General features: G+C 53.6%; 7 protein-coding genes across 7 annotated transcripts; 3 read left to right on the forward strand and 4 right to left on the reverse strand.

Annotated features, from left to right (window-relative positions):
* Positions 1 to 2,530: 2,530 nt before the first annotated feature.
* COL26b_000650 (uncharacterized protein) lies at positions 2,531 to 5,349 on the forward strand (the record flags this gene model as incomplete). The annotated part of the gene is made up of 4 exons (XM_053173615.1): positions 2,531 to 2,765; positions 2,819 to 3,066; positions 3,140 to 4,320; positions 4,341 to 5,349. 4 exons carry the CDS (start codon positions 2,531 to 2,533, stop codon positions 5,347 to 5,349), a joined length of 2,673 nt encoding a protein of 890 aa, XP_053042663.1.
* A 596-nt stretch (positions 5,350 to 5,945) lies between these two features.
* COL26b_000651 (uncharacterized protein) lies at positions 5,946 to 6,440 on the forward strand (the record flags this gene model as incomplete). Its single annotated transcript, XM_053173616.1, has 3 exons — positions 5,946 to 5,999; positions 6,044 to 6,116; positions 6,196 to 6,440. The coding sequence occupies 3 exons, from the start codon at positions 5,946 to 5,948 to the stop codon at positions 6,438 to 6,440; spliced, it is 372 nt and encodes a 123-aa protein (XP_053042664.1).
* Positions 6,441 to 9,616: 3,176 nt separating this feature from the next.
* On the reverse strand, positions 9,617 to 11,290 carry COL26b_000652 (uncharacterized protein; the record flags this gene model as incomplete). Its single annotated transcript, XM_053173617.1, has 3 exons — positions 9,617 to 10,503; positions 10,555 to 11,216; positions 11,283 to 11,290. The coding sequence occupies 3 exons, from the start codon at positions 11,288 to 11,290 to the stop codon at positions 9,617 to 9,619; spliced, it is 1,557 nt and encodes a 518-aa protein (XP_053042665.1).
* Positions 11,291 to 13,205: 1,915 nt separating this feature from the next.
* On the reverse strand, positions 13,206 to 14,036 carry STS1 (protein DBF8; the record flags this gene model as incomplete). Its single annotated transcript, XM_053173618.1, has 1 exon — positions 13,206 to 14,036. The coding sequence occupies one exon, from the start codon at positions 14,034 to 14,036 to the stop codon at positions 13,206 to 13,208; it is 831 nt and encodes a 276-aa protein (XP_053042666.1).
* A 2,395-nt stretch (positions 14,037 to 16,431) lies between these two features.
* COL26b_000654 (uncharacterized protein) lies at positions 16,432 to 17,943 on the forward strand (the record flags this gene model as incomplete). The annotated part of the gene is made up of 1 exon (XM_053173619.1): positions 16,432 to 17,943. One exon carries the CDS (start codon positions 16,432 to 16,434, stop codon positions 17,941 to 17,943), a length of 1,512 nt encoding a protein of 503 aa, XP_053042667.1.
* A 701-nt stretch (positions 17,944 to 18,644) lies between these two features.
* Positions 18,645 to 19,076, reverse strand: COL26b_000655 (uncharacterized protein; the record flags this gene model as incomplete). Its single annotated transcript, XM_053173620.1, has 2 exons — positions 18,645 to 18,653; positions 18,675 to 19,076. 2 exons carry the CDS (start codon positions 19,074 to 19,076, stop codon positions 18,645 to 18,647), a joined length of 411 nt encoding a protein of 136 aa, XP_053042668.1.
* A 422-nt stretch (positions 19,077 to 19,498) lies between these two features.
* Positions 19,499 to 21,115, reverse strand: COL26b_000656 (uncharacterized protein; the record flags this gene model as incomplete). The annotated part of the gene is made up of 2 exons (XM_053173621.1): positions 19,499 to 19,558; positions 19,589 to 21,115. The coding sequence occupies 2 exons, from the start codon at positions 21,113 to 21,115 to the stop codon at positions 19,499 to 19,501; spliced, it is 1,587 nt and encodes a 528-aa protein (XP_053042669.1).
* Positions 21,116 to 21,948: the final 833 nt, after the last annotated feature.

A 21,948-nucleotide genomic window follows, 5' to 3' on the forward strand; every position in this document is an offset into this window, starting at 1 on the left:
GATCGGTTTACATTCTCATGACTTCGTTCCGCAATGGCCGACAATCAGACCACCACAAAGGATGCCGGGAGCCCTGCGCCTGTTGGCCCCGCTCTCGAAGCTGAACCTCGAAACGACAATGTAAGGGATTCCGGATAGACGAGCATTAAACATAGCGCTGACTCTGCGCCGTAGGTCGCAAAGGACGATGCCTCGGACAGAGCACCTGTAAACAGGCCCCCTAATGCCGCGTTATCGGATAATCAAAAGACTCTGCTAACGCTTCTCAGTCTGTGGTATCATCGAGTACGAGCCTATCTAGTTCCATTCTCCAACATCGCCTGGAGAACGGAAGAACTTATCACATATACAAGGACGGGAGTAGGCTCCCCAGACTTTTGTCCCCCTGTGGCAGTGGAATTTCTAATACGGATCAGAATATCTTTTCCCCAATGATGAGAGAGAGCATGAAAGACTAGGTAAGTTGTATCCTCACATTCTCAGTAATTTTTCTCAACCATGACCCAGATTTGCAACATAACCTCTATCTTTTAACCTTGGATTACAAGCTTGGTCTTACTCCCCCAAATGAGAAAGACTCAGGTGTGAAGCGCGCCCTTGACATTGGAACTGGCACTGGCCTTTGGGCAATTGAGTTCGCCGATGAGCACCCCGAGGCTGAAGTAAGTTGGTTTCTGTGTAGAAGGACTGGATGCTAATGACACCTAGGTCCTAGGCGTTGACCTTACTCCGGTGCAAAATCGATTGTATTTTCATCTGGTCACATGTTATCAGTGTTCCACCAAATGTTAAATTCGAAGTCGACGACATTGAGCAGTCGTGGGCGTATGGTGAACCTTTTGACTACGTCCATATTCGTGGCATGACATCTAGCATCTCAGACTGGCCGGCATTTCTCGAGAAAGTTTACAAGTTAGTGCCTTTGACATAGCTCAACAGGTTCTATGATTGACCTGCTATCTCTAGTGGCATCGCACCCGGTGGCTACATGGAATTATTCGAAGGACACGCGCGTACCCAATCTGACGACGGATCACTAACACCGGAGCATGCTATGTGGCAGTGGGCGGACAAGCTCGACGAATGTTGCAAGATCCTTGGGCGCCCATTCGTCCACGTCCCAAGTCTCGTACCCATGCTCAAGGAGGCTGGTTTTGTCGATGTGAAGATCGTCCCGTTCAAGTGGCCGGTCGGTCCGTGGGCCAAAGATCCGCATTATAAAGAGCTAGGAGAATGGGCTTTTGCTAATGCTTTGGAGGGCCTCGAGGCATGGACTATCGCAGCGTTTACTAGGGCTCTTAAATGGAGCTACGCAGAGGTTCAGACTCTTCTGTCTGAAGTGCGCAAAGACATGAATGACAGAAGTATCCACCATTACACCCCAATGTAAGTCTGACTTTTTACCTCGTTCACTTTGACCCATTCTCCCCATCATATCTGTCTAGCTAAAGGCTTGATTTGTTTGCTGAATCCATGATGCTAACGACAAGGAGGTGGGTGATATATGCGCAGAAGCCAGCGGAGAAAGTTGCAGGGTCATCCTGAACACTTTGGGTTTGAGTTTGATCAAGACACATACTCCAGAATGATGAACGAAGAGAAGGTTTCTCTTATTATTGAAAGCCGATAAATTCAATTCCACAAGTCTGTTGAAGCAATTTCCAGAATAGCTTGGCAGTAAAACGCCTCCCATAGAGGTATCCCTAATCTTGGTAAACCAGAACCCTCAAGGTGAGAAGGACAAACAAGGTATAAAATAGAACGCAGCTGTCTCCAAGAATAATTTAATATTGGAGGTATTCAGAGACAATCGCACACTTCATGTCGACGGTGATCAAGGTAAAGGACATATATGTCATTTCAGTTTCGATGGGAGTGGAGAGCTGCGCTGATTCTACCTGTCACCTCTGGCCGATAACAGGCACTAAACACGTCCAGTCTCTGGTGCTTCCATATATGACCATGTCGTTAAGAATTGGAAAAGACCTCTTGTCGTTGTCATGTCGGATTGCGTCGGAATTTGGATTCATGTCAGGCTGCACAATAGTGGTGAGCATTTCTGCGATGCCTGCTCAGACCAGTCAGACTGATCAGCCTGGGTTATTGTGCAGGTACTATGCCAATTCTAGGCTGTCGGGATTCCGACGGAAGTCTTTCCTGCTGGTTGCCTTGATGTCCTCAGTTCTGCAGGCGAACCAGCGGGGTTGTGAGTCAAGTCATACTAGCTCTCCAGGTTGGAAAACCCTTGCGTCTGGCTCAAAATTTATAAGTTAATGAACAATATGATTTTATCACTTCAGTGTTTTCTTCTCTGTCCTTACTCAAGCCCACGCCCAACAACGAAAAGCAAAAGAACAGCATCGAAATGTCAGAAAGCAATAAGGAATCTCAGAGTGATGAGAGCTCCACCTGAGGCTCTTCACCTGAAGTTGTCACGATAGGAATATCGGATCAGGAGCAGCAGACAGCCGAAGATGTCGCCACATGGCCTGAAAATGTGCCTCAATGGGCCGAATTTACTTTCAGCGGCATGAAGGCAGAGGACATTGACGACGATTCACCATCGAGACTAGAATGGCTAAGACAGAAGCAAGAGGAAAACGAAAAGAACGTACATCTTGATCAACTCATGACTATGGTTGGTCTTGAAAATGTGAAAGCCCATTTTCTTGCTGTCAAGGCCATAGTCAAGGCGAGCAAGCAAACGGGCGACGAGCATCAGAAGTTGCGACTTCATCTAGTTCTCCACGGGAATGATGGAACAGGTACATTTTCTTGAACCAAAGAGGTTGAACATAAAACTGACCCACTCTGGAAGGCAAGAAGTCCATTGCACAGCTTTACGCGCAGTTCCTCTATTCCATCGGAGCTGTGGCTGAACAGACATTTGCTAGGACGTCGCGATATCGTTTAACGTCGAGAGATCGTCAAACTTCTGGACCTCGTCATCACTTTGACGATGACGAAGATTGTGACCGTGACGACACTGACGACGATGGCGATGACGATGACTATTCCGAGGAACCCGACAGCCGGTCTACTCCAGACTCGCAAAAAGATCCTGCGGTAGGTTAGAACTATGGGTTTCATCGCTCAACACTAACAATGAGCAGGTTATCTTCTACGACACTTCTGATAGCTGTCCAACACAGGCATCGTGAATAACGCCATTGGCGATGCGGAGACATCTGTTGTGATTATCTCCTGCAGGGAAAAGGCTCTTCTCGACTTTATCGACAAAAGCGAAAAGGCTTTGCAGGAGCTGCCGGTCCCGTTGACTCTCCCAGATTACAGCGATGATGAACTACGACAGCTTCTCGTGCGTATGATGCAAAAAAGGGGCTTTTCAATTAGTGGTGGGTTCGAGGATGGCAGTCTGCGCGCCTTGGCTCGGCGGATGGCACAAGAAAGAAAGTCGTCCCAACAGCGCTGGAGCGTGTTTGATTACTTGCAGCAAGAGTTGGACGAGGCATGCAAGAGACGAGCACGTCGACTTCAAGCGGATTACATGCGATGGTTTGACAATCTTACAAACTCCGACTCCCAGTCATCAGGTCTCTCCGCCCGGCAAAAGGATGGCGAGATGGACGCCACCGAAGCCCCCAAAGTTCTTGACGTCATCGACAAGCAGAATATGGTCTTCATGCCACAAGACCTCTTAGGATCAGAGCCTAAGGACGCAAGGATCCACAACGCCTCATGGAAAAAGCTACAAACCATGATCGGACTAAACAAAGTCAAGAGCGAAATTGGCAATACCATCGACTTCTCTCAGACCAATTATCAACGTGAGCTTCTGGGAGTGAAGCCGCTAAAGATAGGTCTGAACAGATTATTTCTCGGACCCCCTGGAGTAGGGAAAACCACCGTCGCTGCATTATACGGCCAGATACTCATTGACCTCGGGCTTCTGACTGGAACAAAGGTTATGGTCCGAAATCCGTCTGACTTGATTGGTAGATACCCTGGGCAATCGGAGCAGATGACACAGGACATCCTCTCTCAAGCTCGTGGAAACGTGCTCATCATCGACGACGCACATATGTTGTATCCCGGAGCAAATGGAGGCGGCAACAAGACGGATGTCTATCGCACAGCTGTGCTTGACACTATTGTTGCGAACGTATTCGCAGATCCGGAGAACAGATGTATCATACTTGTCGGATACGATTACGAGATGGGTCAACTGTTCAACAACTACAATCCGGGGCTCCAGAGACGTTTCCCCAAAGAAACCGCTTTACACTTTGACCCGTACAGCGAGGATGAACTATGCCAGATTATGGATCTAAAAGCCGAGCAACACAGGATGCCAGGGCAGTATCTCGACAAGTCATCAGTCGCATGCGCATTAACCCCAAATTCGGCAATGCGGGAGATGTCGAGAACCTACTCAACCAGGCGAAGGTCCGCCTGAATGCTAGAATCAGATCCGGACTTTCTCACGGGCAACCTGCCGTCGAACCTGCCGACATCAATCCACAATGGGATCGGGCTTCACAGGCTGAGGGAAACAGAGCAGCCCTCTTCAAAGACTTCGTCGGATTCAGAGAGATTGTCGAAAAGTTTGAAGGATATCAGCTCTTAGTTGACGGCATGCGGCTACATGACATTGATCCCAAGCCCCATATTCCATGGGCCTTTATCTTCAAGGGCCCGCCTGGCACTGGTAAGACTTCAACGGCTCGAAAGATTGGACGCCTATACTACGACATGGGCCTGCTTTCCACAGACGAGGTTGTGACTTGTTCAGTCACCGATATTGTTGGAGAATATGTGGGGCAAACCGGTCCCAAAGTTCTCAATACCCTTGAGACCGGCCTCGGAAAAGTGCTATTCATTGACAAAGCCTACCCTTTGGCCACGGGCACCAATGGCACAAGTGGCTCTAACTTCCACATGGAAGCCGTTGGAGAGCTAGTCGATGCCATGACGCAGCCGCGATACAGGAACAACATGGTCATAATCTTGGCCGGGTACACCCGCGAGATGGAATGTTTACTGCAAACCAATCCGGGTTTGCGAAGCAGATTCCCAGAACATATCACATTTGAGCCCATGGCTCCACACGCATGTCTTCAGTATCTCAAGAATCAGCTTCATAAGCTTAGGATCGGCATCGTGGAAGGAGATGACTCATCGGAGATTGTCCACGACCTGTTTGAAAGTCTTAGCCTCACAACGGGGTGGGCCAGTGGTCGTGACGTCGAGACGTTGGCCAGAAGGATCATCAGCAGTGTGTACATGCAGCAGGGCAAGTTCGGGAAGAAAGGAGCAGTGGGTTCCCTGCAGGTGAGTACGACTGATCTTGTCCCAATACTCGAAGAAATGTGGGAGGAGCGCAGGTGAAGAAAGGCCGTATCACATCAAGCTCAGTAGCGTCATGAGCATCACCGGAGGCACAGTGGTGACCTAGGCTATTGGGAGCTGACAGAATGGCGTTGTACCGACTCCATCTTACAAATTTAATGCAATACCATGGCAAGGCTAGTTGAATTATCTAATCGAAGGGGAAACACATGTTTGATCTTGTTGAGTGGAGACAGGTTGACTTTAACATGGTGTTTGTCATCGGATGGGCTTCGCTCACCAAAGTAAATCCCGAGCCCACAATGACACCGATACCTTACAAACAGCAACATTCATTAATAATATAAGGTATAGTGAAAGATTTTGCACTTGGAGAGTGAATTAAATAACGGATTACGGCTCTAAGAAGACGAAAAAGGTTTCAAACTTTCCATCAATTCATTTTCGCCTATCCCAGGTCTGTTCAACCAAACCTCATAAGATTAGAGACTTCACCCTTCCACATCTTTTAGTCTCATAATTCAAGTGTCGAAAGAAACGATGGCTGTCACCGGAGGCTGTATTTGTGGTGCCGTGAGGTACACCGCGGAACGTGAGTTCAGCCTGACAACGCAATCGTCATTCCGAAACTCATCATGTCAGTGGACAACGCTACGAAAGCCGTCTGCCATTGCAAGCCTTGCCAGAAAGTAAGATCATCTTCAAACAAAGACTACAACCGAGCCTAACATAGGGTCAAAAGCGGACTGCAAGCGCCTTCAGCGTCAACGTCATCATCCCCCGCAGCGCCTTCAAGATAACCCAAGGTAAGAGAGTGTGTCCGTGTCCGAGGATCCGCCTCACCTCACAAGTTTCTCATTGTACTTTTCTGACATGCAACTGCAGGTATCACCAGATCCTATCCACACCTTGGCGACTCCGGCAAGCTGTACCACAGCCACTTCTGCGACAACTGCGGCGCATCCACCCACGGCGTTCCCGACGCGTCCACCTCTGTTCTTGCCATCAAGGCAGGAAGCTTGGACGAAGAGTTCGTCGACTTGGGCGCGATGGACTCCGAATTCTATGTCGTCGACCGCTTGGGATATTTGAAGGCTCTGGAGGGCGTCAAGCAGCACGATGGAATGTGACTGAAGGGTACCAAAAGCTGGCGCTGCTAGATATCACATACTACTTTGTACATAAGTTCAAGAACTTAATGTCTTCGCGGGTGTTGCGCTTTTTTCATGTCGATTGCAATAGCATAGCTCATATGTACTTCTGTATTGGATATGTAAACATGCCCTTGCAGCTGCTGGTGGTGTAGCATAGCAGGAGCAAAGACAAGGACGATGAGAGCTGCTTCTTGAGCGATTAGCTTTGTCGTCAATTGGATTCCAGAGAATGATACTCGTGAAAATTATCCTCTTTTCCATGAGCCATCAAGATACCAGGAGCGTCACGCCAGCTGAGTATTCGTGAGGGATAACAACTGGTCGCACAGAAAAGCCTAGAAGCGCCTGGAGGAATATAGGATACTAGTTATACCGCGGCACTAATGAGGTAAATTCTCAGCGTTTATCAACTAACCCCTTCGCAACATGCATCTCGGTTACAACAACCTCTTGCACGTATTGGCTTTTGTAGCCCTCAAGTACACTTGAATCCTGATATAAAGCGTAACAAAGAATAGTGATAACGAAGCGGGAAATCATTTGGCGCACATTTAGTGAGATCTACAACAGCATCAACTAAACCCTTAGAAATGCCTAAACCTACACTCCTGTTCTCTGTCTACGCTGACAAGACTTATGCTCGCTCGCTGTTACATATTCCCCTCGTAGAATATACTCACGGAATCAGCAGACGACAGTGAGCGAAGGGGTTCTGAGTATTAAAGAGGTAGATTGACAAACGCTGTTGCCTCAAGGGAATGCTCAAACGCAAGAAGCCCGTCATTGGCTTTGCAGTTAACGAGTCGCGAGAACAACGCATTGAAACTAAAGGGCATTACTGAGGAAACATACCAAATCACCTAAGGCTTATTATATTCGTTACTTCTTCGTTCGATCTCGCTCGACTCCGAAAAAAAACCAATGGAACACAGAAGTGCATCCTGGCGATCAGTTTAATAGCAATCTAAGTACAAAATTTGTTAGCTGCGTTCCTGTGCTGCTTCAGCCTTAGCTGCTAGTTAAGCCTCTCTTGAGCCTGTCTTTAAACTTGAGAATCATGGTGGCGTCTAGTGAGTATGCCGACTGTATGAGGAGGAGGGGGAGCCGGACGAAAGAACAGAACACTCCCAGAACGAGCAGATAATCAAGAAATGATACTTTTTATCATTGCACCTTGACCGAAGACCGCTATTGCATCAGCATTACCAGAAGCTTGGATATGCACCGCAGCTCACAACAAGATTCCGCCTAGACATTTGTCGAAATCATCACTCTGTCCCTGCTTAAGATCATTATATATGTCCAAGACGACAACTTGTCCTGGACTAAGTAAACAATGAATTCCCAGACGGAAGCTGAAGACGATCACCAGCGATGCCAATCTGATCATCAACCATCGCAAATCACCCTCTGGAATTCTCCCGCACCTTCATTTTGCCGAGTTTCTGCTATAAAAGGCCCTCATGATTATGAAGTACGTCCGGGAACAAATGAAATCGCCGACTCGATCCACGATTTTGAAAACGTTTGCTGTCAAAGCTGGAGTTCACTCCGTGTGCCGCCTCTGTCGCTCCTTTTCTTTTCATACTCATCGAAACAAGCATCTGAGTATCACTCATACCGTAAGGAATACACAGGAGGAAGAAACGCAGGACGATGTTAAGGCAAGCTGTAAAAAAGATGGAAAGGTTTTCAGTGACCAGGCCACCAAGACAAGACTGGCCAATGGTCGGAGAGACTCGTGCTGTTTGCGTTGAACTCAGAGAATACCTTGAATGATCCCGTCGCATTCTGCCTGTCAGAACCCGAGGAAATACGACGACGTGTCATGTATTATAGCCACATGAACATGAGACCACATCGAAACCCATAAAGACTCACCATAAACCCGTCGAATCGTTTTCGCCGACAATGTGGGCTTGTTCTATGATGCTGAGTTTGCAAAGTCCCGCCCACACTCGCGACAAACAAGATCGAGAACTCAAGATGCCAGCGGTCCAAAACATGCACAAATCAAGCCACGGGGTATTATTATGTACAAATAGGCAGCGGGAAAAGATGAAAACCAGAGCCGAGCCGAAGTATGGAAGTTGAAGCCTTGTGTACCTCACTTGTGTTCTAAGCAGACAGCGCCCGCTCCAACTCCAGACTTGAACTGTAGCAAGAGCGGATGCAATTCCACGGTACTTACCCAAACAATTGCTTGCGCACATTTGAAGAAAAGGAAGCCTCGTCGGACACGCCTTTATACCAGTGTGAGGAATCTCTTTGGCTGACGATGCCTTGCTCACCTTGGCTGCGCCTGGCTATCAGACGCGACGCGTGCTTCCCATCGGGGACGTGGGACCTCAGGCTCTCTCACCGTGCCATTATTTAAACAAGTGGTGAAGCTATTCGAAGTGGATGAGAAGGCCAAATGATCAGCTCCAGGAGCGTCATTGGGTGTTTCGCGACTACCTGTGAAACCTGAGTCGACACCAAAGAGTACCCCCGTTCATGTCGCACGACAACTTACAGCCGACACGGCACACATAGTAAACCCCCGAATACCGATCAAACACCCAAGAAACAACACAGACGAGAAAAGACGAGGCCGCAAATAGTAGACAAACAGAAAGTCTGCAACGCCGCTCATCGGCCAACCAGATTCTGAACAGGATGTCTTAACACCAGGCACTGACAAGAATGCCTCCGGATTGTCGTTTTCCATACCGTGTCGCTGATTGATGTCAAGAGAGGAGCATGTAGCCAGCATAAGAGATGCATTATATACTCAACCGGGCCGTTTCCCACTACAGGTCGAGCACCACGACAACAACCTCCGTTGCAGCTTATCCGGGACCCTGGAACTGACTATCTGACGATCATGCGGGCTTGACAGATCGTGAGCGGTCTGCCCAATATCCCAACCGGTCTCGTTTCGCACGCACCATCAACACAGCACAGCATCGAAACTCGGATAATCATGTCATTGACCAAGAAAACAGTTCATGATTCCACATCTTTCTACCGCTGAACCTAACAGTCCCATTCCGACAGCACGGCCGTCCCAAAACTCCGTACGATATGCCCCTGTAATTACCCGACGCCTGAGCTCCGGACATCAAAACTCAAAAGCCCCAAATCTAATGACTATCCTCCTTCGAAACCCTCTATGACATCTTCTGGCGCTTGGGATCAAGCCCAGGCCCGCCACCAGACGCCGTGCTAACACCGCCATTATTCGACACGTCCGCCAGAGCAGGGCGTCCGGCCCCACCATCCTGCTGAAGCGGCCTCTTCATCGTCGGCGGCCTGTATGAGCCACGATTGGCGAGGGGACTACCCGCGCCACCGGGGGCACCGATACGTCGGGCCTGACTGAACTGCGGATTCGGCGCCGGGCCGGCACCAGCGGGCCTAACAGGCGTGAATCCGGATCCCTTTGCTGGCGTCTCTGCTTGCTGTGTTGAGGTGGGCGGAACGTGCGTGCCGTTGCGTGAAAGGGGCTTCGAGGAGTTGTGGTCTATGCCGGGGGTTTTGCGTATGGATGGGCTCTCTGCCTTGGGATTGAAGGCTTGTTGCCCGGCTGGCATCATGAGAGGAGCGTCAGTGTTGTTCCCCTGCAGAGCAGAATCGGGGATTTGCTGTACGGCACGTGCGGAGAAGAAGGCTATTGGCTCGGCGGGGTTGGCACCGCCGCCGCCGCCGCCTGGGGTCGTCATGTTGCCATTCGCCGGCGGGGCTGCTGGAGCTGACGGGGCGGTAGGATTCGTGGGTGCGCGTGGTTGGTTAGGTGGTTGAGGGCGGTTTCCGTAGGCTGCTTGCGGTTGGGGACGTGAGTGTGCTTGGTTTGGTGTCTGGGGAGCTCGGCCTAGGTTTCCTGCTGATGTGCTCCTGCCCAGAGGTCTGTTGTTGGATGTCTGCATGTGCTGAGGTACGGGTGGTGCTGGCGCGACGCTCGCAGCTCTGCTGTTTGCTGTGTTGTTTACTGCTGGTGGGAGAACTACTTCGTCTGGATGCTCGCCCTCAACAACCGCGAAGTCTGCCTCATCAAAGTCTGGAATCTGTCAGTGCTTGGTCCTGAATCGGAATAGTGGACATATCCTACCTTCCAAAAGATCCTCGAGCGAATCCGCCGTCGTCTCCTGCTTAACGACCGGCGGCGGCGGCGGCAAGGCAGCCTTCTCCTCCTTCTTGGCTGCAAAGTCCGAGTGCCTGTGTAGCTCGCCCTCGTTGAACTTTGTCGGCGCGACCTTCATCTTGGTCACCTTGGACAGGTAGTCCTTGTCGTATATGCAGTTGCCCAGCACGTTGCCAAAGTTCCTCAGCGCCCTCTTCAGCGCGTCCGTCGTGCCCTCCTTCTTGGCCTTCTCGAACGCCGCCGCCTTTCCCTTGCAGTTCTCAATGTGCCCGTAGCCAATGTCCTCGTGGTACGTGCCGTCGCGCAGCGTGACGCGCATGATGACGGACAGGCCGAGGCTGATCTTCATGGTCTGCGGGTGCTCGTCGACGAAGTCGACCTGGATGTTCTGGATGGACGAGGACCAGCCGTTGAAGCCGAACACCTCGTTGGCGAGCGCGATGCACTTCTCGGCGGCGATGTAGTGCACCTTCTGGCCCGAGGGGCCGGCGCGCGCGGAGATGTACTCGGGGCCGAGCTGCTTCTCGAGGCGGCTCTGGAGGGTGGCGATCTCCTGGGCCGTGTACTCGCTCATGCGCTTCTGGGGCTCCTCGAAGGGATTCTCCCAGGTGCTGTGCTGGTCGCCCGGGCTGCGGTGCAGGGAATGTCAGTTTGGTGGTCGCGACACGCTTTGGGGGACGTCGAGATGAACGTACGCGGGCATCTTGTCGAACGTGAGCTTCGATTCTCCCTGTGCATGCAATATACGACACGGTCTTGAGTGCAGCTCGAGGGCAAACAATTGAGACGTTTGGCAGGCGTGAAGAGGGGTTGTGAGGTTGATGGGTGCTCTCGCTGCCTAGGTTCGAGCTGTTGTGACTGCAGATGGGTGGCGCGTTCAGTTCACGCGTCGAGGCCGGGTCTTCACGTGACGTATGGTGCCTAGAGCACACAATGTAGATGATTAGATAAGCCCCTGCCTGGTGCCTGGACCCCACCAACCCTGGCGGGACGGGACACCAATAAGGCTTCCCCCAGGCCCGGGGCGCTGAAGCGGCAGGTACTCTACCCGCTGACGGTGCCTGAGAGTTCGCCGCGGCGCTGGCGCCTGTCGTCCGAACAGTGAACGGTTGGAGAAGGGCAAGGCCACCCGTGGCCGGTGGACCTCCACAAACCTACCCCGCCAAACCTTCCCTGGAGCACCCTTGACGGCCCGGACGCAAGTCTTTGGGCGGCGCCTCATCTCGTAATCGGGGACGGCCCAGGTGTGTCTATGAAGATGGGCAAAAAAGAAGCCCTTTCCTCGGTGCCCTTCCCCGAATGCCCAACCCAATCTCATCACGACGGGCGAGAGACGTGCATTCGACACGGGTTTCAGGCCTGGCTCCAGCGCACGAACCGCGGGGTCAAGTGACGCTGTGCCTGCTGCTTATTTCGTTCCATCTTCGGCGAGATGAAGCTGCGCGATCGATTGGGGGAGAATAAAATAACGAAGGAACGCGGAAACCTTCTTCAAGATCCTTACTACGTAAAGACCAGACAACAGGCAAGACCTTGTTACTGGTTATGGGTTGATGATGATCAGGCACGCACGGAGGGAGGGGGTTTGCGTCAGAAGAAGGCACAAAACCCATCGTAGAACCCCGGAAAGCCAACTCGTGAGGAACTATCGGATGCACAGGTTGTGGAAAGAGAAGGTTGCCGCGTGGGGCAACGGGGCTACCTTGTTCTACCTGCCTGGCTTGCTGGAAAGTTTGGCCCAGTTTACACAAAAATCACCGTACACGAGTGAGTGGTGGATGGATGGACGGACGGCTGCCCATCGTGTGATTCGTGTCACCGATGCCGTGGGCAGTTGAAACAGATGCGTCCTTTTAGCCCACTCACAAACGGGCGAACGGTGCTAGGGACATACTTTTGGCTGCAGGTATCCAATGTGCGGTGCTAATACTCTTAATTTCTCATGCTGCCATGACATGCCTCAATCGATGAATACCTAAGTAAGTACGGCAGTTGGCTCACGCCGATGAAACAGACGCTCCGCTCTGCACGACTCGAGACTGCACCCCATGACTGCATGATCATGACACGGCTCACCAAATTGCGACAGACGCCATTGAGAGAGCGATAATTATGTATGTGTTTGTGTGTTTGGACAGAAAACTCCCCAAGCGGGAGGGTTTGTAGATTGCTTGCCACCCCCAATGCTTCCTCCTCCCCTGTGCTGTGTGACACCCTCCAAATACCAAAACTACCTACACGTGGAATGTGTGACTCGATTTCCTCGTCAGACCCAATGTGTTCGCAGGGAGAGGTTGTGCCGTCATGAAACGAACCCAACGTCCCTTGCGTGGGAACGACTGCGCGGCATGCGATAGGAAAGGGATATCATCAATCAGGAAAAATGACAAAACGCCGCCCAACCCCAGCCTTTGACATGAATTTGTCCACGGAAACCAAAAGTCTATGCCCTTTGCCGTCCCATGCTGAATGAAGTGTGGAAAGAGAAAAAAGAAGTCGGAAATGACCAAGAAGCCGTCGTTATAGTCGTCGTGATATGTTCAGTGAAGCGATCGACCGTGGGCCGATCTGGTCCTGTCGTGGCCCGTCATGCATCGCCAATTACGTCCTCCTCGCCTTTACCAGGGTCCAACACGCACAGGCGCTCCATACGTTCCAGACATGAGTTGGTTGAGAATCGAGTTCGGGTCCGATGTAGAATTTGCGGGTTGTCCTCCTCCGTTCGCCGAGTTGGTGGCCATCCAGCTCACTCCCGCCGCCATCGCGTTCATTGCCGTGCCCATGCGTCCGCCAGAGATTTCGTGGTGTTTCGCCAGGATCTCGTCCCATCCGCCGGTGTGCAGGCTGAGGCCGCCTCCGCGCTTGGCGGCCTCGTTGACGACCAGGGCCCAGGCCTTGGAGATCTCGTCATATGCGCTCTCCTTGTGGTGGCGGTACTGTTGGGGCTCCCAGTCGGGGAGTTGGTGGATGATCTTGGTGGCGCCGTCCAGATATTGCAACGAGACAGTGGTCTGGGTCTCGTTGGGGGGCAGATACTGGGGAGTGAAGTCGAGGAGGGCGTCGATAAGGGCTGTGAGCGGCGCCTTGACACGGTAGTAGGTGTAGTCGGGGCTGGTTTCGCCGTAGGGTATCGCGGCCTTCATCTTCTCCTGGTACTCCCGCAGGACGCCGTGGGCGGCGTCAACCGTCGGTCGGGGGGCGCCGGTGACAACCTCGTGGCCGATTTCAGGGTGGCGCTCGCAGATGCGCTCGAGGACGGTGCGCAGCTGGGTAGGATCCAAAGTCTCGAGGAGTCGGGGGAGCGTAAGAGGGCGGCCGATGAGCTCGTTGGAACGGACCTTTTTCGACGGTCGGGCGAGCTGTCTCGCCGAGGCGGAAGGGGAGCTTCTGGGGGAGAGGGACATCTCGTCGCCATCTTCGTCGGCCTTGCGCTTGCGGCTGGTGGCCATGTTGTGAAATGGGCTCACTGTTTTCGGGTTAGCGTTGGGTCGGGATGCATGGCGAAGCCTGGGCCGTTTCTGAAGCAGCGCAAGGGGGGGAAAGCACTCAAACGCAGGCAGCGGGAAAATACTGACAAGAACGAGAGGGAGAAATGCGGTTTGCGTCGTGGGGATGTTGGAATAGGGGCGGTTGTGGCGAGAGCAGCACATTCATGGTCGGAATGAGTGCGAACGATCGGTCGGTCGGGTGTCGGTGGGTTTTTGAGTCTGGATGACGACGACGGTTGCGACCAGACAAGCGACGACGACAACAGTCCAGGAACGTCTAGAATGCCAGCTTCTGTTAATTGAAAGCGACGAGACGGCGCGGCGGGCAAAGCGATCAGAAGTGGTGCTGGCGATTGAATGAAGTCGTGTGAATGTTGTTGTGGTTGTGAATGGTGAGGGGAAAGAAGGAGGATTTGTTTGGGGGGCAAAGGCCTGGGAGGAGTGTCAAGGGGAGCGATGGAGATGGAGCAACGGAAGCGAAAGCAAAGCAGTGGAAGAGGGCGAGCGAGGTGGAGGAGGAGTGGGAAAAAAGGGCCCTTCACCTTTTTTCGTCTGGTTTCTCGGTTGGTTTGCGTGAGAATACAGCGGACTTGGTCTTCCACAATGGTGCTTGTTAGGCTAGAGACGGGGGCCCAACGTACCCGTACCCACTACCCAGGCTACATACCTGGACGGATAAGGTGGTGACGGTGACCTGTGGGCCACCACCCTTGCCAAACCCCATCCACACCCAAGCAACGTGCGTTGGCTGGATCCCGTTGGACGCATCCACCCAGAATCTGCACTGCAGCTCTGTCAGTGGATGGACGCTGCTGCAGGCCTGTAATATTAACCAGAGGCAGAGGCGGTCAAGGGGGGGGTGGGCATCCACTGCTGCAGCGAGCGTGACTGATGAACCCGACGGATGCCCTACAATGCCGAAACAGCAAGGGCGGGAAGGGAAGGCAAGGGTGCAGCGCTGCAGAGGTCCATCGTGTACACCTGCAGAGGTAGCGGTACTTTTACCGACAAAGGGTACGTACCGCGGAACCGGGGCGGCGGTTGGCTGGCGCTGGAGGTTTCGCCAGGCGGCTGGCGGGTCTCATTCGTCAGAAAATGGCCGCACGTGAGTGGATGACGGAGGGCTCCAAGGCGACGGCGCTGGCGCCTCCTTAGTGGTGGCTTGATGGTGCACCATTGTGGTGTTGCATGTGGGGTTCAGCTCCTAGCTGCCTTAGCCTGTTCCTGTCTCTGCACAGGCGCTTTTTCTTCGCTTTTTCATTCGACTGTCACTGTTCTTCTCCCGCCTTCTTTCTCAGCTGCCGTCCTGCCCGCCGCTGTGAACGGATACGGTGTGCCCCTCAGCTGGGGAGAGTTGCTGCCGTGTCGGCCTACGGATGCCAACAGCAATGGAGATGGCTGGGACGCGGCCTTGGCAAGCCGTGAAGCGCCGCCCGGCTTGCCGACGTGTCCCGGCCTGCTCCGGCTGCCTTTCCCAATCGGCTACATTGCACCGTCAACTGACAGAGACCTCCGAGCGGCAACCGGCGAGCACTTCGGATCCTGTCCCTGAAAAGGGAGACCTGGAACCCCCCGCTGCCGAGTGGATGCCCCCTCACCGACCTTGGAGGGCCAAGTGCTTAATTCTGACTTAACTCATCTCGTTTTTACGTTACATTGCGCTTTGTTGCCTCGGGATGTCTCGTTTTTATGCTCATCTTCCGCACTACGTACTATAAAACAACCCTGGTATGTTATTGCGGTTGATAACCTGCAGCAGCAGCTGAATCAAAACAAGACCAGTGTGAGTGAGGATGGATGCCCAGGCCAAAGACAGACATACACGACACCATGGTCTCAACTCTTAAACCCGCAGGTCTCAGTAATCATTTCTTCCTTTCGCTCGATTGGAACCATTCCCTCGGAGCTTACTCAGGGCTCTGCACTCAGGAATGAAGAGAAGGAAGAAAACAAAAACCAGTCGTGGTTTGGGCGGAATCGCCCAGCCATCATGGGAACTTGGATCTGGCTTGGCACTAAACCATTAAACAGAGTCAGTTCTCTGCAGCCACAGCAAGATGCAAAGGTAGGTACTTGTACATGCACCTTGCACCGGTACCCCTACATCCGCCCGGCCAACCTGGGGACCCACCGAGGTCAGTCTCGGTGAACGGGCCACCAAGCTACCACTCTTTATCGCCTTATCGGTTATCAGTCTCAATCGAAAGAACAAAAAAAATTTCGGGGCAGTCCATTGGCAAAGGGTCCCCACGGTCGAGATTCTCAGTCGCGCGACCTGCAACAGACCGATCGCCATTGAAGCTTCTCGAACACACCGGGACTTTCAGGCCTTTGCGCACCTCACAAACCATCGACAATGGCCACTTCCGAAACCAAGAAGCGGTCCAAGTCCAAGACCAAGGAGGTCAAGGACGAGGTCGCCGTCGAAGACGTCGCCGTCGCATCCCCGGAACCGAAGAAGAAGAAGTCCAAGAAGGTCAAGGAAGAGATTACCGAAGAAGTCGCCGACGCGCCTGAACCCAAGAAGAAGTCCAAGAAGACCAAGGTGGAAGTCGTCGAAGAGGAGGTCGCCGACGCCGCCTCCCCCGAGCCCAAGAAGAAGTCAAAGTCCAAGTCCAAGAAGACCGACGACGAAGACGAAGCCGCCGCCGCCGCTTCGTCCGACAATGACGAGACCCCCGACAAGCCCTCCAAGAAGCGCAAGTCCTCCGCCGCCAACGTCGAGGAGATCGAAGTCGACCTCGAGGCCCCGGAGCCGCCCTCGAAGCGCGCCAAGCGCGCGCTCAAGAAGGGCAAGAAGCTGCCGCCCAAGCTCGACAGCGACGACGAGCGCGAGGCCAAGAAGAAGAAGGACAAGGAGGACAAGGCGGAGGCCGCGAAGCGCTCCGAGCACGGCGTCTGGGTCGGCAACCTGCCCTTCTTCGTGACGGCGGACGAGCTGCGCAAGTGGCTGATGGCCAACTCGGGCGAGATGATCACCGAGAGCAGCATCACGCGGCTGCACATGCCGACGACCAAGGTCGCCGGCCGCGAGAAGCCGAACAACAAGGGCTTCGCGTATGTCGACTTTGACGACGTCGCGCCCAAGATCGCGGCGCTCGCGCTGACGGAGGCGGAGCTGGGGCACCGCAAGCTGCTGATCAAGGACGCGCGGTCGTTTGAGGGGCGGCCGAAGAAGGAGGCGGAGACGGCGGCGGAGGGCGGTGCTGGTCCTGGGGGCAAGGCGGCGGTGAAGGAGGAGGTGCCGACGAGCAGCAAGATCTTTGTGGGCAACCTGAGCTTCAAGACGACGGAGGAGGACGTGCAGCAGCACTTTGAGAAGTGCGGGCAGATCGACTGGGTCAAGGTCGCGACGTTTGAGGACTCGGGCAAGTGCAAGGGGTACGGATGGGTCAAGTTCAGAGAGCCCGAGTCGGCGGGGTGGGCTGTCAAGGGGTTCGTCAAGATCAAGGAGGAGATCGAGACGGAGGAGGACTTTGTCGAGGAGAAGAGCAAGGACGAGGAGGGCGACGAGGAGATGAAGGACGGGGATGATGACGAGGTGGAGCAAGAGGAGAAGAAGCCGAAGAAGAAGCCGGTCGAGGAGCAGAAGGTCAAGACGAGGAAGTGGTGGGTGAACAAGCTGCTCGGCCGTCCGCTCAAGATTGAGCTGGCGGAGGACGACCAGACGCGGTACAAGAAGCGCTTCGGCAAGGGCGCGCCCAAGAGGGAGCAGCAGGAGGGCGGTGATGCGGAGGGAGAGGTGCGGGAGAGGAAGCCTCGTCCTGCCAAGCCGGCGGGAGAGCTCAAGGCGCAGGACGATCTGATGGTTGCGAGACTGACGGGTGTTGCGGCCAAGCACACCGGTACCAAGATCACGTTTGATTAAATAAAAGTAATACGTTCGTTTGCGCTCATTTCAACGTTGCTCAGCCTCGTACTCGGTTGATATGCGGTGTGGTGACTGTCACATCTGCCCTTGAACAGAGCCCAATAGCGAACACTATCGATCTACTCCTTACTATAGCCAAGAACGGCAACGGACTTGGGTTTCTCCCCATCATTTTCATCTTTTGTGTGAATGTAATAGCCGATAGTCTAAATATTGTCCGACGCAATTATACCGAACTAGGCTATCTGGGCGGGCAGCGATGAGCAGTAAGATTAACGGAACAGCTTTATATCTGACGTATGAAAAGAGCAGTGATGCAAGTCGATGTAAGGTACCGCTCCGTTAGCAAAGTATCCGCAGCTGGTTAATAGTATCCGCCAAGTGTTGCAAAAGTGGAACCACAATTGCTAAGCAGCAATTGCGCCTTATCTTCGCAACACCAAGTGAGCTGAGAGTATCCGCCCAGACAGTTTGCTGAAAGTGTCCCTCCAGATAGTAAGACCTATCATATTGTCACAGATATCTGTTCCTCCCAGCGCGATTGTGTTGTTTTCATAAGCCAAAATATTCATACGGGGGGCAGGAAGAGCGGATATCTCTTGTGATGTAACATGCTCTCAATGCAGTTTCTATCTCCATGTAGCCATTGGAAAAGAAAGGTCATGTTCATTACTTCTAGCAGGTACTATGACAAACTGTCACGTCACCTGTGAAGGCGAATCGGCAACCCTCTTCTTGGCCCCAGCCAGAAGTCTTTGCGCGTCGACGACAGCCCGTTTATGCACCGCCGCACCAACCTCGCCGCCCTCGTCTGAGGCCACAACATCAAACACGAACAACTTCCCTTTCTTGCCTCTGTATGTGGCTTCGACAGTCACCAAGGCATCGCCAGGCGTGGGGGTGGTGTGTAAGACGTCAATAGTCACCCCTACAGACAGCTGGCCAGGCTCCAGATACGGCTTGAGCACCCGGGCGCTCGCGATTTCCATCAGAGCAACGAGGCGGGAGGTCGCGAAGACGGAGGGGGATTCGTCTTGGGGGTCCGTTGATATGGCGCTGGCGAGGTCGGTGGATTTGACGCGGAAGCTCGCGGATGAGGATGTGCCGATGCTGAGCGTGGAAGTGGCCATCTTGAAAGTCGAGAATGAACGGATGAAGTGTTGTTGCATGATGTTGCATGAAGTTTACGGCGGAGGTGAAGTATAGAGACGGTTATGAGAGGCGGAGACATGTAGGCAAATACCTTACATAGGTACTCATGGGTCGGTCAGTTCTGTCGGATATCCGGTCGACCGGCACCGGGAAATGCCCCCATATCCAGATCAGCAGACCATAGGACAATACTGGGCGAAGTCTCCAAAGGAAAGGGCATCGAAATAAGCATGAAGATACTGCACAGTAGATTTTGAAGTTATGAGAGTTCTACGGGCCGTTTCAACCGGCCCGGAAGCTGGGGGAAAGTGTACGGATGGAATCCGACCCCCTTTTTCTCAATTTCCTAGATACTTCGATGGCTGTGGTAGGATACAAAACATCCCTCTATATCCATCAATTACTCAAACAAAACCCTCCATTTCTGATACCACTTCGTCCTTGGCGGCGCAGGCGTCTCCTGCGTCAGAACTTCGTCCAGCCCGCTCACCAAGTCCACGTCCATCGGATCCCGCGCCCACGCATCGCCCCTGCCCACGGTGAACTTGTGCCCAAAGTACAACGCAAAGAAGATGACGACGCCAATGTACGACGTCAGGAATGACGAGGTGTCCCACTGCCCGTCCAGAAACACCTTAAACCCGTTCACCACGAGCAACAGCCCAAACCCGCAAATGCTAACGATGCTCGAGTACGGCTGGAACCGCGAGCGGAAGGGCACGTCCGCGACACCCTGCGCGTCGGCCGCCTTGCGGTAGCGCAGGTAGACGACGCAGCAGCAGATCCAGCTCTGGTAGGCGCCGGTGTTGATGAGGTTGACGAACCAGTTGAACACGGTGGCGCCGGTGGAGGCGACGTTGAGGTAGGCGAGCAGCGAGAGGGATGCGCTCGCGGCGGTGGCGTAGTAGGGCACGCCTGACTTTGTGCAGCGCGTGAAGATGCGCGGGGCGTTGCCGGCGAGAGCCATGGAGTAGAGGGCGCGGCTGGCGAGGTAGAGGTAGGAGTTGCCGGCGGACCAGGCGGAGAGGACGATGACGACGTTGACGACGGAGTCGAGGCCGCGGATGCCGGCGTCGCGGATGCCGATGGCCCAGGGGGAGGCGCCGGCGCCCTTGCCGCCCCTGAGGAGGTTCGGGTTCTCCGAGTTCACGATGATGCCGACGGCGAGGGCGCCGAGGATGTAGAAGGTGATGAGGCGGTAGAAGTAGCGGCGGGTGGCGGTGGGGATGTTGCGGCGGGGGCTGTCCATCTCGCCGCCCGTGACGACGAGGAGCTCGGGCGCGAAGGCGAAGGCGTAGACGGAGAAGGTGATTGTGGCGAGGAAGGCGACGAGGCGGCCCGAGTTGCCGGAGACGATGTACTCCTTGACGGGCCCCGGGTCGGACCAGTTTGAGAACCAGAGCGGCTGGTGGGAGGGCCCGCCGCCGAAGAAGAGGACGACGGAGAGCATAAGGAGGCCGATGATGCCGAAGACCTTGATGCTCGCGAACCAGAACTCGGCCTCGCCGTAGACCTTGACGGGGAAGCAGTTGAGGCCGACCATGACGAGGCCGATGAGGGTCAGCCAGACGGCGATGTGCAGGGGCGGCGACCAGTAGTTTATGACGATGTAGGTCGCGGTGATCTCGGCGGGGACGGTGATGGAGAAGATGTACCAGTAGACCCAGCCGAGGGTGAAGCCCAGGGAGCGGGAGAAGAAGCGGTTGCCGTAGTAGGCGATGGAGGAGCCGGGCACGGGGAGGCAGGAGGACATTTCGCCTGTGGCAGTGGCAACGCCGTAGAGGAGGAGGGTGATGCAGATGTAGGCGATGAGGACGAAGAGAGGGCCGCCCATGTGTAGGGCCTGACCGATGCCGACGAAGAGACCTGTCCCAATGGTGCCGCCGAGGGCAATCATCTGTGCATGGCGCGACTTGAGGCCTCTTTGTGTTGTGCCATGTTGTTCGCCCTGGCCCTCGAGGACGGACTCAACTGGCTCGAGGGCTGAGTCCGAAATGGCCGTCTTTTTCTCCGACATTGAGGGATGTGATGGTGAATCTGACATTGTGTTTGTCGATTATTGCGAGAGACTAGGAGTGAACAGGGCTGAATTGGATGGGGTCTGGGTAGCAGAGAGGACATGAAGGCTTCAAGGGAAGCATGCTTAACTTTTATATCTTGTCCATTTCGCAATTCACGCTCAGCGTATCATCCGGGCACAGTCCATTTGAGCACGAAGTTTCTTTGATCAAAGCCGTGGTGTGATTCTCGACCATATTGGTGTTAGTGATGGCAACAAGCTGAAGGTGTCAGGCGACACGCATGTCCCTCTATCTCCAAACGGGCCTTGGCGCTGAATCCAGATCCATGGATATCTTTGCTATCTGTAGTAACAATGTTGTAATCCGGCCCATTGATACGCAACTAATTCCAAGAGCTAGCCTTGATAAGGGAAACCAAGGGGTGTCGTCGTGTTGACTTTCCCTTTTTACGGGGCCAACGTGGGTTCCCCCGCGTTTGCACACGTCAAGCAGAACCAGGTGGTCGGTTCCCCGGATACATCCTGCACGACTTGCTAAAGAATTGATATGCGTGATACATTCTATGACTTGGCACTTTATCAAGTTCTGTGCTACGTAAATCATTGAACGACGCGTATATGTGGGCGAAGCTGTGCTTAGATCTTTGGAATCGTGCTGAGTGGTTATTGAAGAAATTTGATAAGTCGATTTCTGTGGATGTTCACGGGAAGATGAAGAAGAAAGGCTGGAGGCTCTCTGCGGAGGCCATCGGACAGTACAAGAAGGCTGGATTGGCTTGCGTAGATAACAACTCCACAGGAAGGTCAACTTCAGCTACCAAGACGACCGA

The sequence above is a fragment of the Colletotrichum chrysophilum genome (assembly GCF_026319265.1).
Source record: "Colletotrichum chrysophilum strain AFK26 chromosome Unknown scaffold_2, whole genome shotgun sequence".
In the NCBI taxonomy this organism is placed as follows: Eukaryota; Fungi; Ascomycota; class Sordariomycetes; order Glomerellales; family Glomerellaceae; genus Colletotrichum; species Colletotrichum chrysophilum.